The 15,590-nt window shown below is 32.5% G+C and overlaps 1 protein-coding gene across 3 annotated transcripts in view; it reads left to right on the forward strand.

Moving 5' to 3' along the window:
* The window catches only part of LOC118199251 (uncharacterized), a 134,869-nt gene that overhangs the window by 55,500 nt on the left and 63,779 nt on the right, over window positions 1-15,590 (forward strand). For all 3 annotated transcript variants that reach the window (XM_085812166.1, XM_085812165.1, XM_085812167.1), the window contains exon 2: window positions 12,416-12,642. In XM_085812166.1, the coding sequence (XP_085668292.1) occupies window positions 12,421-12,642 (222 nt within the window). In that variant the 5' untranslated portion in view covers window positions 12,416-12,420. The remainder of the gene's footprint in view (window positions 1-12,415; window positions 12,643-15,590) is intronic.

The raw sequence follows: 15,590 nt of genomic DNA on the forward strand, positions 1-15,590 counted from the left end.
CGAATAATTACAACTTATGAGAAACTTCAGAACTAAAGTAACGTGGCCTTAAGAAGCAGAAACATGCTGTATCTTAAAATCCGAAAACCTCAGCTTAAATACTGTCAGATTCTGGTGAGGAAACGGAGAGGAGAAGCTATAGTAAACATATAAATCATAATAACTGGCTAGTTTAAATGTTTTAAATAATAATCCTACAGAGTTCATACTTTAATAAGTTTCTACCAGTACAGACCTTTTCTTAATAAACTGCAAAGAATAATTTTCACAAAAGTAAATACATCCCATAAACAGTAATTAAAACTATTTATTGCTTATAATGTTATACTAAAAAATGTAATTTTAATGAAACTCTTGCCACTAGCAATGTAATAAATGAAAACAGTTACAATTTTACACACGAAATGCATTGGTTTCGACAGAGATGGAAAAACGGATCTATACTTCTCTCACCCAAATTTGAATACAGAAAACAAAGAACATTAACGACTTAGTGAAATATTCTGTCGATTTCTAACGCTAAACTCAGTATAATTGGGGTTATTAGGCTGTTGATAACACGCTATTAACATTAATCTTGTTTCTAAGCACGTTACAATTAACATCTTTAGATGTATAATCCCGATTTCTTCAATCTTTCCCTGAGTTCGTTGTTTTCCATATATATCTGGAGTGAGTTTGATATACTTCTAAATCTGGGCAGAACAGAGTTGACCCTAATAAAATTGCTTACCACAAGAGAAAACTTAAAGTTCAAAATGGAATTGTTTTTTGATATCATCTTTTGCTAGTAGAAAACGCTTAAACATTTGTAATCAGATAAAGAGTTTTGTTAAATATGGATAATGTGCTTTTATTGCATGAACAATATTTCCTTTTGGGTATTATTGCTATATTTACTATATAGCTGCAGTACTTTTATAGTTTGAAAATATTAACTGCAATGGCCAGATCTAACTCATCTTGTAAGATTTAACCCTCTTTGCTATCATAAATATCGCTAGATCTCACTAAGGAACCTGGTGACTTCTCGCACTTGCGTAAAAAAATACCAGTACAGAAGAATAGCAAAATAACCTTTATTATTCTTCAAACTCTTAGCACAAATGCATGCACTTCGTGTTGTAGAGACATTAGGTATTTTTGCAAGCAGGCAAGATGAAAAATGAGCAACTCCTTCGCCGAGAATCGAGCCACGGACTTCTGAAATACGCGCCCAGCTTGCAGACCTTTTCACACTACGAAGCCATGCCAATAAGGCGGGAGAAATACCTTATATACTCCCCCTCTTAAAGGGCGACTGGGGTTTTTCAGGGACCCAATCGCCAAATCCTGGGTGTGGAGAATCATCATCCACCACCCTTTCAGTTCGGGCCCCACTGTAGTGACATTAGGTATTTTTGGAAGCAGGCAAGATGAAAAGTGAGCAACGCCTTCGCCTAGAATCGAACCGTGGACCTGTGGAATACGCACCCAGCGTGCAGACCACCACACCCCGAAGGTATGCCAAGAAGGTGGGAGAAATACCTTATAGTGTTTACAATAACAGCGACGACTTACGGTGGAACTTAATAGTTACACGATGATTTCAAAGATAAAGAATAGTGCTGGACTAACAATTTAATTTAAGGCTATCTAGGCTGAATCAACCCGGCGATTAGCATCTTCATAAATTGGTATCTATTCCAAATGGCATTCATTGCATCTTCTTTTCATCCAAAAGGCCTCTTTTTCCAAATGAATAAGCATGCATGTGTGTAGTAATGGTAGGGAAAGAAGCTTAACACTAAGCGATGATCGAATTACTTTAGCGAAAAGAAATAGCGAAGTTACGCTTTCATTAACTGGTACAGGTTTTAAAAATATGCTCACTAATCTGCTGAAACTTTGTGTTATTGACTGTTGAATTATGTTTGCGGAAGCCAGTCGTTTATATTTTAACGCTACTGTGCTGTTATTAAGCTAGAGTGAAATAGGCGGGTAGTATCATCTTCTGAGCCATAGACATTGGTCAGTTGTTATGGTCTTTGATGAATTCTAATTCATGGTTAAGAACGATTTGAGATATCACATCTAACGGCTAGGTATAGGCGCACATTTCCATTGATGGTATGTTAAAGAAACTGATTGTTAAAGTCAAGGTGTAATAATGTGGATGGGGATAACTCATGAAGGTTAGTATCCGTCAAGTATCCGCCGCGTTAGTATCCTTCAAGGGTGTCAATTTAATTTTTTTCGTCAAGCAATGTTTCCCGACTTGTCAATGTGGATGACAATGTGCCTCCATATAAGAGATATGGCGTAACTGAGGCAATTGCTTATCTAGAGAAGGGGCGTCAGCACCACGAAGCCTGTTTTTGACAGTAGCATTTTTCATGTGGAATGTAATTTCATAAAGTTTAGTCATATGGATCGTCGGCGGAGGAAGAAAGTTTGGCATTTTTGGACTATTCAGAGTTCACTACGGTTATCTGACAAAGGAGAGGGGTGCCTTGGTGAAGGTCATAACTTCTGTACGAAGGACTTAAAAACTGGTTCATATTCACGTCACGACAGGACCAGGTAAATAAACATGATCATAATTGTAGACGTAAATAATCACAAGATGCTAAACTGTTATACGAAATGGAATTCAAAAGACAGAGTTGTCTGGACAGAATATTCAAAGAAATAATAACAACATTTCAGCTGTTTCATGTTCTGTTATGTTCATCATGGAAACTTTCTAATGCAAAATACGAATATGATGCCAATTAAATTATTTCCACAAGGAAGAATTTCTTGCTGAAAGGAAAATAATTTAGAGTGTTATTTATGTTACTGTTGGGAATAACGAAATGGTAAGATGGAAGAACAATCGCTTTAAAAGATTACGCTAAGACTCAATTCTAGAAACGCAGTACCATGTATTGTAATACTACGACGAAGTTTCCTCTCAACTAAATGTAAATGTTACTTGCTGTAAGAGGAATTTTCTAAATACAAATCGACAAAGAAGCACTTAAAACCTAAAAGTGAGTATCTCGCATTTAAGAAATCTTATTGCACAATAGCAATTAAATTAATTAAACAACTTTGCAAAATGTTTTCCACAATTAGCTAGGCCCCCTTAAATAAATCTGAACGAATTCAGATTTTAGCGATCGCCTAAAAGGACTCTTATAAAGTTTAATATGGTTTATCAGTAGAGATTATTGATAGAGAGGGTGCAGGTGAAATAGCGGAGCATTTTATAGGATATTAGATGAATACGCATTTAAACTAATATGGAAACGTTATATGGCTTCTATATATTTAAAAATGTGAAAAAATATGTAATGTAATTCTGTAAAAATATTTAATGTTTTTAATTGGAAATATCAGGAATTAAAGGCATTTTTATAGAAATATTTATATTATAAAATAATAAAAATATTTCTATAATTTTTATAAAAATATTTATATTATATTATAAAATTTAAAAAATAATATTTTTAAAAACCGCATATATTTCTTTGAAACAGTTTAGTTTGTTAATTTATAGCAGACAGATTAAATATGAAAGAATAATAGCTTACGCTTATAAGGTAATTCTCTCGCCTTCTTAGCATCCCTTCGTGGTGTAGTCCGAGTCCCGGTCAGGGCATTGCTCATTTTTCATCTCTCCTGTTTCGAAATAACCTAATGTCTGTACACGTTTTTCCTAATGGCAATAGATGAACACGAATGAAAAGTGGAACAACGCATTAAAGTTGAAACAACGCAAAATCGTGTTTTGAGACTAATAGCCCTTTTGGGCTAACTAGCAAAATAGCACTTTAATTTGAAATTAACAAGTTTTATTTCAAAAATGAACACAAAGCCTTTACTTATTTCTCCATATGTCGTTTTGACATTGTATAGATCTTTTTTATGTGAAATGACATAGGTGGCAAAAACTCCAGTAACGCTACTTACTAGACAGAGGTTTTGAAGAGTAAGTAAGGCTTATCACTTGTGTGACAGGGCCTACATATTTCCCGAACCTTAATCCTATCGAACTTTTCTATGACAGTTTTGGTAGACATATAGCAGGGAGAAGATCGCAACCCTAATATGTACAGAGTCCTTGCAAGAAGAATGAAAATACACATCCCTTCTGAACAGTCTTATGAAGAGAATGCAAAACCGATGTAGATCCTGTATTCGAGGTTAGAGGAGACTATAGCTACTGTGAACTTTATTACATCTGCCGTGGAAGATTTCCATTTTCTGTGATTATTCCATAATACTATAGGATGTCCCCTTTTTTTCTGTATTTATATTCTTTTCGATTAAATGCATCATATTGAAGTTTCGCTGCTATAGATTTGAAAACTGTCATTTAAGAAGAAATGTTCGTCGACACAAAATTTTTAACACAAGTTTGTTCTTAATATAAAAATGTACAAATACTGCTTTATTCAAAATAAGATGAAAGATGAAGATAATAAAATTAATTAACAAAGCATGTGCGACCTCTCTTCAGCCTAATTAAACTAAAAACTGTTCTATCTCATAGAATTCCTTAAAGCATATATTTAAGAAAGCATGACTATTTGATTATTGAATACATTTCTAATCCCATAAAAACTACTTCTTGACCATGGAACGGCCGTAACAAAATTCATGTCGACTACATTTACAAAATCATGGAATATTATGTTGAAAATATTGCACAGTCGTTGCAGTTCAAGATATTTCTTTACTTTACTTTAAACTAAAAAATAAATGTAGTTAGCTAACAAACAAGCGAGGCACTTTTCTAAAATTGTGATATTTAACTAGCGAAAAATGTATTCTCTAGATTAAGAATCTGTGAAAATTTTAAGTATAATATTTTTGTTTTCCAAAATATAGGAATATATATGTTATATAATTTAATTATACAGCAATATCAATATAAAAATTTATAAATTGCATAAACTGTTTGACACAAAAGAAAAAGCATTTCTAAATAAACTTTAAAATCCAGATTAGAGGCTTTAGGTAAGTATTACGTTCTTTTGGATACGGAGAATGTTATATCGGAGAAACCGTAAACGTATATAAATTAAACTTATCGTATCATAACTGCTGACATCATCCTTATCTTTCCAATGATATCGCGACTTTAAAAGAATGAAAAATAATACTCTGTGTAATCTAGAGTGATTAAATAAAAGCAAAATGACGTCTCTCATGCTGCGCACAAGCTCTTTATCATGCAGTAATTTTAGAAGGCTTTTTTTTTTTAAATCGAGATTCTGTTTTTAAACAAATTACTTAAAGTTTATTTAATATTTTATCACAGTGAGATAAACTACAACTAGCAGTAAACTATCTGAACAGGAAATTTGAGAATGGGGAACACTAACATACATATGAGTAATAATGTCAAGAGCACTGGGCTTTACAAATGATAAACCGCAACTCTGAAGAAAAAAAACTAAAGAGACCGTAAAAGCCTAAAGAGGAAAATGAAGTATGAATGAAATAGTAGATGCAGAATAAAAAAAATACACTCGTGTGCAAAATTAATTCAGTTTACGCTTTATATCGAATTTTTAAAACAATGGACAGATTTTAATGAAATTTGGTATGAATATATTTATAACAAAGAAATTGATCTCCCATTCAAAAGTCATTTTATGTACGCATGATTATCTGTAAAGCTCGCAGTGCAGAGATGTCCAATAACCACACTCCGATATCGAACTGAAAATGAGTCTAATATGAGATATGGTATCCTCTCACAGCCAAACAGGTCGCGCAGCTTGACGGCATACCAGACAGGAGGCAGTTAAGGAGACCTCCTTGGCAGTCGCTTCCACTCCTGCAGTAGAGCAGTTTTCAAACTCTGGGATGGTCCTTGGAGGAGGATGGAGAGATGAAACTTATCTCCCAAGAGCGTCCCAAAACATGATTCATAGGGTTATGATCATGATATCTGGCTGATCAATCCCTACTGCGAAAATCCTCACTATCCAAGTAATCGTTGAGCAGCTGAATCCTATGTAGAAGAGCGTTGTCGTCCATTAACACGAATCCAGGACCAACTATGCCCCTAAAAAGCCGAACATAGAGCTCTAAAACCTCATAGCAGTCAGGGAAGCCATTTATCAAACACGCCCAAGAGTGTGCGGCCGTCCAGCATATTGCCTGACTAAATCATGACACCTCGGCACCGTGATGATCTTTTTTTTCCCGATGAAGGAGGGATGGTAATATGTTACAGGAGGTCTCCAGATACAGGTATGCCGAGAATCAGTATCCAAGGTACAAATCGACTGATTTGTAAAACGCATGGTTCTCCAATGAAGTCTGGTCCAAGGCACATATTGTCTGTGCCATGTTAAACGCACTGTCCTGTGTGCTGCTGCTGTGAGCGGGACGTAAACTGTAGGTATTATGGCATGCAGCTCTATCTCATGGAGCCTTCGGACAACTGTAGATCGCGAAACTCAAGTTCCATTGGCAGATACAGCTCTTCTGACAGCTGTGAAGCTGTAGCAATCCTGTGTCGTCGCGCTGAAAGTACCAAATAACGATCCTCATTCGTCGTTGTGGATCTTGGTTGTGGATCTTGGTCGACCTTGGTCCATATCTTCTCGATATGAATCCAGTATCCTGAAGCTGTTTCCACAAACTTAAGGGGACTCGGTACCTTTTGAATGATTTTTTTTTTTATTTAAGCACTTTTATCTAATTTTTATGAATAATATTAAGTGGTTTTATGAGACAAAATGGTTTTAAGCTGAAAAACATTTTTGTGCTATTAATTTTTGTTTAATTTTTTTTAAAAAAATTCAACAATTAAAAATTCTTTCTTCTTCCTCAATTTTCAATATTTTTGCTTCAATTTTTTTATTGTATTCATAATAGTGTTCTTAATAACTTTACGGATCGATTTTTCAATTGATGAATTAGTTTCTGAGAAAAAAAATAAAAAGCACATTTTTATATAAAAATTTTTAAAAAATATGATTTCAGTAACATTTTTACTTCCAATAATTTTTCTTTTTATTATTTTTCAAATCCCATCCTTGGTTCTATTTAGTATATAATTTTAAATAAGCAGTAAATTTATTAAATAATTTGGTCCATATCTGAACAAGTTTTAGGACTTTAAGTAAAAGGATATATTAAAAAATTGCAAACTGAGAAATCGCAGTTTAAAGAATGTAAACTGTTTGGACGGTCATTAAATCATTTCCAATTTCTTAAAAATTTTATTACTGAATTTCAATACATATATATATTTATATAAAAACTTAGTACTGCTCAATTGATTAATATGAATATAAATTGCAAGCTTTTGTTTAAAACCTTATCCGGCTAGAAATATAAAATGCAAGTAGAATTTTCCTTTACCTGTTTTTTGTTTTTTAAAACACGCTCAAAACAATTTTAATGTATGAATTAATTATAATATATTTTCTAAAACTCTTATAATCATTATTAATAATATTAATTTGTCGTTTTATACATTTTTTAAAAAGCAAAATTTGAAATTTTAACGGACATAAAACATTTTATTTAAAACCACTCAGCAGCTTATGTGATTTCTTCTCTTATTTTAGCCATTTGTTCTCGTATATAAATTCCATTTTAAATTAATTTATGTGCATTTTAATTAATTAAAAAGTTTAATGTTTGTTCCAGCACTATTTCAATAATGCTACGGTCAGAAATTTGATCACTTTCATTACACCACCTCTTTCTGTTAGTATCTAATCACAGATAATTTCAACTTTTGAATAAACATAGCATTTTTGTTGACTGATAATACATATAAAATTATTTGCTGAGCTCAGTATAAATATATAAACTTGCCAGTTTAAAGGTGAAAAAAAAAATTTTTCCAACTTTAATTTGTATTTAAATAAATCAGTATATACGCATAAATAGAGTTTTTTGATAGTTGGAGCCATATTTAATTACACTCCTTTTCATTTATACTGATTTTTAGTAAGTTACTGAAAAAATTAAAAAGTAAAAAAAAATATAAAAAAAAATAAACACTGAGGGGGTGTGGCATTTAAAGGGGTGTCAAAATTTTAAAAACCTTTTTATAGCATTTATTATCGTCAGATCATTTCAAAATTCCTCTTCAGTGTAGTAAGCGTATTAAGGTACTTTTTCAGCAAAAAATTGAAAAATCGGTATTTTCATTGATTTTGGGGGTACCGAGTCCCCTTAAGACGACACTAGCTCTCTAGCCACCTGCGCTTGCGATTGCTCTGCCTTGATTCTACCAACAATTCTGTATAACATTTCATCATCCATTTGCCCGTGACTACCTGAAACCTTATAAAATTTATCCAACATTTGAGAGAAACACGGCGAATGTCGTAAAGTAAGAACCCACAAATTGCTGAAAACCCCTCGTGCGTTTATATCTTTTTCGGATTCAAAGCTCATCAGATGCTAAGTGCGCTGCACGCTTACGTATTCCACTCTTTATATTTGCATAATTCCGCGGCGGCATAATTAGTACCTTTGGTTCAATAGTTTTGGAAGAATGGACATAATTGGCAAATTATTTTAATTTTGTGCACGAGTGTGTATACCAATAGCAGACAGAAATGAAAGCAAGGTTATTATATTAAAACTACACCTTAGCTTGATATAATTGTTATGTTAACTACAACTGTTTTTGATGTCATCAAAAAGGGGTTAAAGGGTGTCTTCTCATGTAGCTAGCCAGTTACGTTTTGCTGCATTAGCTTAACATGTAGCTGAATAATTTTTTATTTGATTTGAAACGGTAAAAAAAATAACATTGAATCAATGTCTCTGAAAGCCAGTCATCTTGAACTTCTTGTCGGATTTCTGTCATTATCTCATTATATAAAAATACATAACTTTTTTTTGAATACAATTAGTTTTAATTTATTAAATGTACTATACAGGATTCTGAACTCTCTTCCTAGCAGATGATAGAATATATCAATTAAAATTATTATTCAAATGTTGATTATAACCTATGTCGGTTAGACATACGAACGCGAAACACAGTAGGAAGCGTTCTCTATAAAAGCGTTGTCCCAGAACTAGTTTGAACGGCAGATTTCTATCTGCAGTTGGCCACGATGACAGAAAATAAGCTTCGTTCAACGCTGTGTTTTGCGTAAGTCAATTAAACAGAACGAAGGAAGGAATTAGGGGTCTCATATACCTAACTTAATTACCTAAAATTCCTTTAAAAAATTTGAAAATATTCAGTTATTAACGTCGTACCAAAGGAATTGTTAAGGTTTTTAATGCTGTCTCTGAGCATTGCAGGTACCAGCCTGCTCCTAGACTCACTAAAGATCTAATCTTCTTTGCTATCATACAGTTAGTGTGATCTTATTGGGAAACTTGGCGACTTCTTGCAGAGGCATGAATAATACAGAAGAAGGGTAAAACAAACACTTAATTATTCAAACTTTTAATAAAAATGCACGTACATCACGCTCACAATAACATCGACTACTTGCGGTGGGAACTTCAAAATAATTTAACAATAAATTTAAAATGGTAAAGAGTGGTGTTACACTACTTAAGATTGGGAACCCATTCAATCATGCTGCTGGGCACTCAAGGTAGCATCCAGCACGTTCATCATTCTGCACACTGTCCCTTCCCCATGAAAAGCGCTTATACCACGTGCATGAGGCAAAGTTTCATCTGCATAAGCCTCGGTTAACATTCGAAATATTATGGCTCCATGGCTGATTTCTTAAGTTTCCCAGACTTGATGTTGATTCGCTGTTCAGTTTTTACATTATATATTTTTCCTGCAGAATGCAGTTGCACGTGTTCGCTCATTGACGCAGTACTTCCCCCCTAGCGTGGTCGGTGAAGTCGAAACTGGCCGAATGGATAGAGGGGATTATTATTTTAATTAATGGCAAAGCACACGAGGGCTATCTGCCTAACGGGGAGGGATGCCTTCGTGGAGGTCTTTCTAAGGGGAAATGGCTCGCATGCACGTTACACATGGGGAAAACCTCTAAAACGCCCTTGCAGCCAGCCCGTTCGCGGGATTCGAACCTCCGAATGGATAGAGGAGGTGTTTGGCACGACGTCACCAAAACAGTTGTTGCCGACTCCACTCTATTTTCAAGCTACACACTTAGTCTCTTTTTTTTTTTTTTTTCTTTTTGTGTCACACCTCGTATAACGTTTTTTGTACTTACGCCACAAAAATTCACAAAATATTTATAAGTGTATTTTTAGTTCCATCTGCATAAGCCTCGGAATATAAGTGTATTTTTAGAATTTCCTGACTGAGTGTTAAGGGTTGACATTTTTTATATAATATAAAAATATGTAACAATCTATAATTTCTTTAAATTCTAGCCACTGGCCCAGCCACCTGCCAAAAATTATAAAAAAAGAAAAAAAAGTATGTTAAGTCCAGCTACTGTAATTAAAAAAAAATTCAACATTTATGATGAGATATCTCACGATTTTAAAATATTTTCATTTAAATCAATCAAATTAAATAGTAGAAAAATATTTTTGAGAACTTTATTTATTGCTTTTAAATCACAATATTTATAGTATATTATCCAGAAACTTTCCAATCTTAGGCGTTATCGAATGGCAACGCGCTGGCACGTGGAAGGTAAAAGTATGTTATTTCGAGTAGTGGAAACACACTGCTTTAAAATAACCGAGATTGTTAATTAAAATTGAAAGATAAAAATCGTACATTTTTCCGAATGGCAGCCGTCTTGCTGGATGCTAAATGTTTTACTTCAAACAATGTTGTGACCGCTGACTCGCAAATTGGCCAGTTTGTTAAAAACAAATTCATTAAATTTGTACAAAATATGAAATAAATAAAAGGTAAATTCAAAATTCAAAATTCGGGGGGAGGACTACGTTATTCAAAATTTGGTAGCTCTAGGTACCGTCTTTTTTCACAATGGAGGAACATCTATACATGAATATAGATTCTTCTTTATTTAATTTAGTTCGAAATAATACATGGTTATACCAACAGGTTGCAATAATTTGGAAAGTAATTCGGATACAAAAGTGATACGGACAAAAATTATTTTTGAGAATAATAATACTTCTGGTATATATTCCTTGAATAATTCCATTCGACAATGTGTTGAGGTAAGTTTTTTTTCCAGTTTGATGGTTAATTTAATATTTGCATTTAACGCTTACTCAGATGGTGATTTACTGTCTTGCAAAATCTTATACCGTTTCAATCAACTATATTAGGGAAAAATCCCTAAAACTGCTTTTTAGTGAAACAGCTTCTTCATATAAAACATATAGTGGCCGCATTTTCTTCCACATGACTAATACGTTGAGCAAAATTTGATTGCTTCTGAATAATATTAGAAATTATTAATTAATTGATAAAATTTTTGTAATAGTAAGCTTATCTATTAAATTTATGATTTCAGTTAGAATACCTTTGCTAAAGAAGTGAAAGGAAGAAAGCGTTTTGGAAATCTTTCTCTATGCATCTACGAAATGGAGTAAACATTTGAACACTGCTCAATTAGTTTTTCAGCGGTGTGATCGCCTTGCTGTACTGTATAACACAGTCATTAGCTTTTCATTAAATTATAGCAAACTTGTTCGTGCTAGTTTCGCAAACTGGGCCGACAAAGCTTTTGCGCGAAAAAAATCTCAATTCATTTGGGGCGGAAGAAAGAAAGAAGAGAGGTAGTCGTTTTCACCGAGATGCGTCGGCATATTTCATGTTTTGGTAATATCTTTCTGCGGTTTCTCGTTTTCTAAAAAAAAAAAAAAAAAACATGCATGGCATATAGACGCGCGCAGACACACATACGAAAAAAGAAAAAAGTCAGAACTTTCTCGGTAAATAATGAAGATAGAATATCAGGGTTTACATGGAAGACGAAAACTTGGAAATATGCCTTTTCTCGCTAGAAGAGGGAATCGGATTTTATCTTTCTGCTAGAGGTCTAAGGTCATTGGGTGGACTTTTATTTATGTCAGGAATAGTGAATTTACTGTACAGAGGTTTTTAAGATAGATTTAAAAATATATTAAAAAAAGTGCCATTTGTTTTTAAAGGCTATAGCGATGCGATGATATGATATAACTACGCCATATTTATTAATACAGTTAAGTGATATGACATAGATATAAATGAATGATGTATTTCTGTTTTTCTAATTTGCCTGTTTTATGAAAGTTTTAAATTAAAGTAGCTGGTGCATAGTTTGCATTGTGTATCTTTTCTTTTTAATATCTTTAATTTTTTAAATCAAAGAAATTTTTCAAAAATTATTTCAGCTTAGCAACTGGATTCTTCCTTTGTGCGTTTCCATAAATGATATTCAAACTAAACATTGCAGTAAAATGTCTGAAAATAATAGGAAAATAAGGGCAGTATAAATATGAATCAGTATAAATTACCATATTTCTTTTAATTGTGTTTCTTTATTTGCAACAGATGACATGGCGACCATATGCAAGACACATCCTAATTTCAAAATCCGGATGCATCACAGTGGAACAGGTTCCACAGGCATTTTGAAAGCCACCGATTTATTATCAGAAGATGAAGAGAAGGAATGTGTTGCAAAAATCAAGCCTCCTAGAGGATATGGGGTGATTTTCAATCTCGAAGACGTCCGACTGAGGAAGGATGCTAATTATGACTGCAGAGATTACATCAAGGTGAGAATTCTTTTTCACTCTTTGTATCTGGTGAAAAAGACTTTAAGAAAATAATTATTTTAAATTACAGCAAAACTGTTATCGCTCGGAAAACATTTTTGAATAACTACTATAACTAAAGTTTATACTAACCTTCTAGCTTGCTTTGTATACTTTCGAATGTTGGAGTTCGAAAATAGGATGGAGATGCTGGAGAGGCTTGTCATATACATATATATAGAGAGAGCGTAATTGTGTATTCCATAACATTTTGTTTTCTCGAAGATTGCAACTTCCTGAAATAGTAATTAATGTATTTCTTGAGATCCAAATTCTTCTTTAGGAGATTCTCCAGATTCTGTAAGATTTATTAGTTCAAAAGGACCTATTTTAATGCGAAAGAAATAAAAAATGACAAAAGTAAAATAACTCACTCAAAAAGGATATAGAATGCATTTGGGCTATTTTATACTTCTTTTATTTGATCCTTAGATTACATTGATGGATGGACATCGATTAATTACGTCGCCAAGAAGGATGCGTTTGGTGACCGAAAATTAGCTTGTTGCGTAGATTGTAGGAATGCATCTAAATGACTAGCAGTGTTGCACATACGTAAATCATGAATGTTAATCAAGCAACAAAAGAGGAGAGAGCAGAAATCTTCTGTTAAATATTCAAATTACGTTTACTTACCATCCTTACACATAAAGCTATGGTCTATTGAATAATATGACTGGCATACTAGTAGGCATCTATCATCATGGAAAAAGGCAGAAATATAGTCTGAGAGTTAATTTTCGGAGAAATTGGTGCATGTATTAAATGGAAGGTGATCACATACTGAGAATGAAGAATTAATGCGACAAAGAAAAACGAATTCAATGATGAATGGTTGTCTAAATGAAAGGACAGACATCTTGTGGATATAGTTTTTATAAATCATAAATTCATATAATAAGCTCTAGCTTAAGAATTAGCGTAGTGTGCACAATTCTCTGCTAATTAATGCAAAAGACATAAAAAAGAAGTTTAATTACCTGCCTATTACAATGTTAACAAATTATGTAGTAGAAGAAGCTTATGTCTGCGATGGCTTACAAGTAATCTTACAGAATATCGTTTAACTTTATGGAAGACATTAAGGAATATCTGTAGGAAAAGAGATACTATAAATGTCGGAAAGTGCACACTTTAAGGAAAAGAGGCTCTAACACACTAAAAGCTAAACTAAATTTATTTACTGCAATAAAAAAGATTAAAAAGAACTTTGAATGGAGACTAAAATGTCTTTTCATTCACTATCATCAGTATCTTTTATAACACTGTACGTATACGCATTTAAAATGGTGCAACACTAGTTGCAATTGCAGTTACAGTTACAATTGGCCTTTTCCTATATAGCTAACGTTTAAATTGATGAAATATCTTCTATTTTAAATGCCCTATTTTATTAAATTCATCTGTTTCATGACAGTTTCAATGAAAAGAATTTCAATCAGTTATCTGCAAATAAAGCTAAAGTACAGTAGAGCTGTATCTAACGCGCTGGGGACTAGGTGATTCTGGTAATTGTAATCCCGAGCTGTAAGCACGTAATCTTTCCTATTCAGACCAATTAAGTGCTTACGACTATAAAAATTAAAATGTTTCCTTTTTTTATTTAGACAAGTGCTATATTGTTAAAAGTAGTACATTTTTTGTTTTTTTACTTCCTTGAAGTGAAATGCAAACACGAAGCTACAAAAATGAATTATGAAATTACACTTTTTTTATTTGTCTGAGCACGTAATCCATTTTTATTTAAAGTAAGCAATGAGGCTTAATTTTTTCTTGCATAATCTTTAAAATTATCTTCGCGTGGACAAAGATTAAATATAATGCCACCATGATGATGTTTAGTTTGTTTTTAGAAAAGAAATATCTGAGATGGGTAAACACTGACTCAACGAGTAAATAAAGAGTAGTACAGTGCCTAATTAATTTCTTATTATTGTTTAAAAAGCTACGTATTTAACAAATCGTATGTAATGACATATTATTAATGTATAAGGATGATTTATTGAATTATGTGTAATGAATGCGTATGACAAACATGTTTGTCTACAATAAAATAAAATAATTGTAAGCCAGTAATCGTTCAATGATAATTATCTAAATTTGGAAGTTTCTTAAAATACTGTAGATAGCATAAATTTTTATCTTTTTCTATTACTATTGAAATCAACAAAATGTTCAATAGATTAACAGGAAGCTTATCTTAAAACTTCCTCAAAATAATGGAATCCTAACAACTGGACAAACTATTTTAGTTTATTTAGTTATTTATTATTATTTAGTTATTTATTATTATTTATTTATTTATTATTATTTATTTATTTATTATTATTTATTTATTTTTTATTTGTTTATTTGTTTATTTTTATTAATTTTTTAAAAAAAAATTTAAATTAAAAAAATTGTTTTAATTTTTATTATTATTATTTTTTTTACTAAAGAATTAATTTGTTTCCAATAAAACAGTTATTTTTTCGACACTTAATGAAAATAAAATGTTATTATTTTTTATTTCAGTCCCGTGTTTTGTTAAATGAATTCCTGGGATGGTCTTTAATAGCTGTAAAGCAGTATTTAATTTTTATTTTCTAACTTCATTTCTCCAAGAACTTATTACTTTCTGGCATCAGAGCGTCACAGTAGAGACCCAGAAAGCATTAGTTTTTCCTAAATTACATATATCTCCATAAATTAAAAACTGAGTTCTAAGAATGAGAAATATTCTAATTAATTAGAAAATTCTGATTTCGAAAATGTTGTTTACTTTCGACAAAATAATAAATTTATAAGGTATTTCTCCCGCTTTCTTAGCATGCCTTCGCGGTGTAATGATCCGCACGCTCGGCGCGTATTCGAGAGGTCCGTGATTCGAGTCCCGGCGAGGTCATTGCTCACTTTTCGTGTCTCTTGCT

The sequence above is a fragment of the Stegodyphus dumicola genome, chromosome 2, assembly GCF_044657685.1.
Source record: "Stegodyphus dumicola isolate Sdum_Otavi_A_Nest chromosome 2, ASM4465768v1".
Classification (NCBI taxonomy): Eukaryota; Metazoa; Arthropoda; class Arachnida; order Araneae; family Eresidae; genus Stegodyphus; species Stegodyphus dumicola.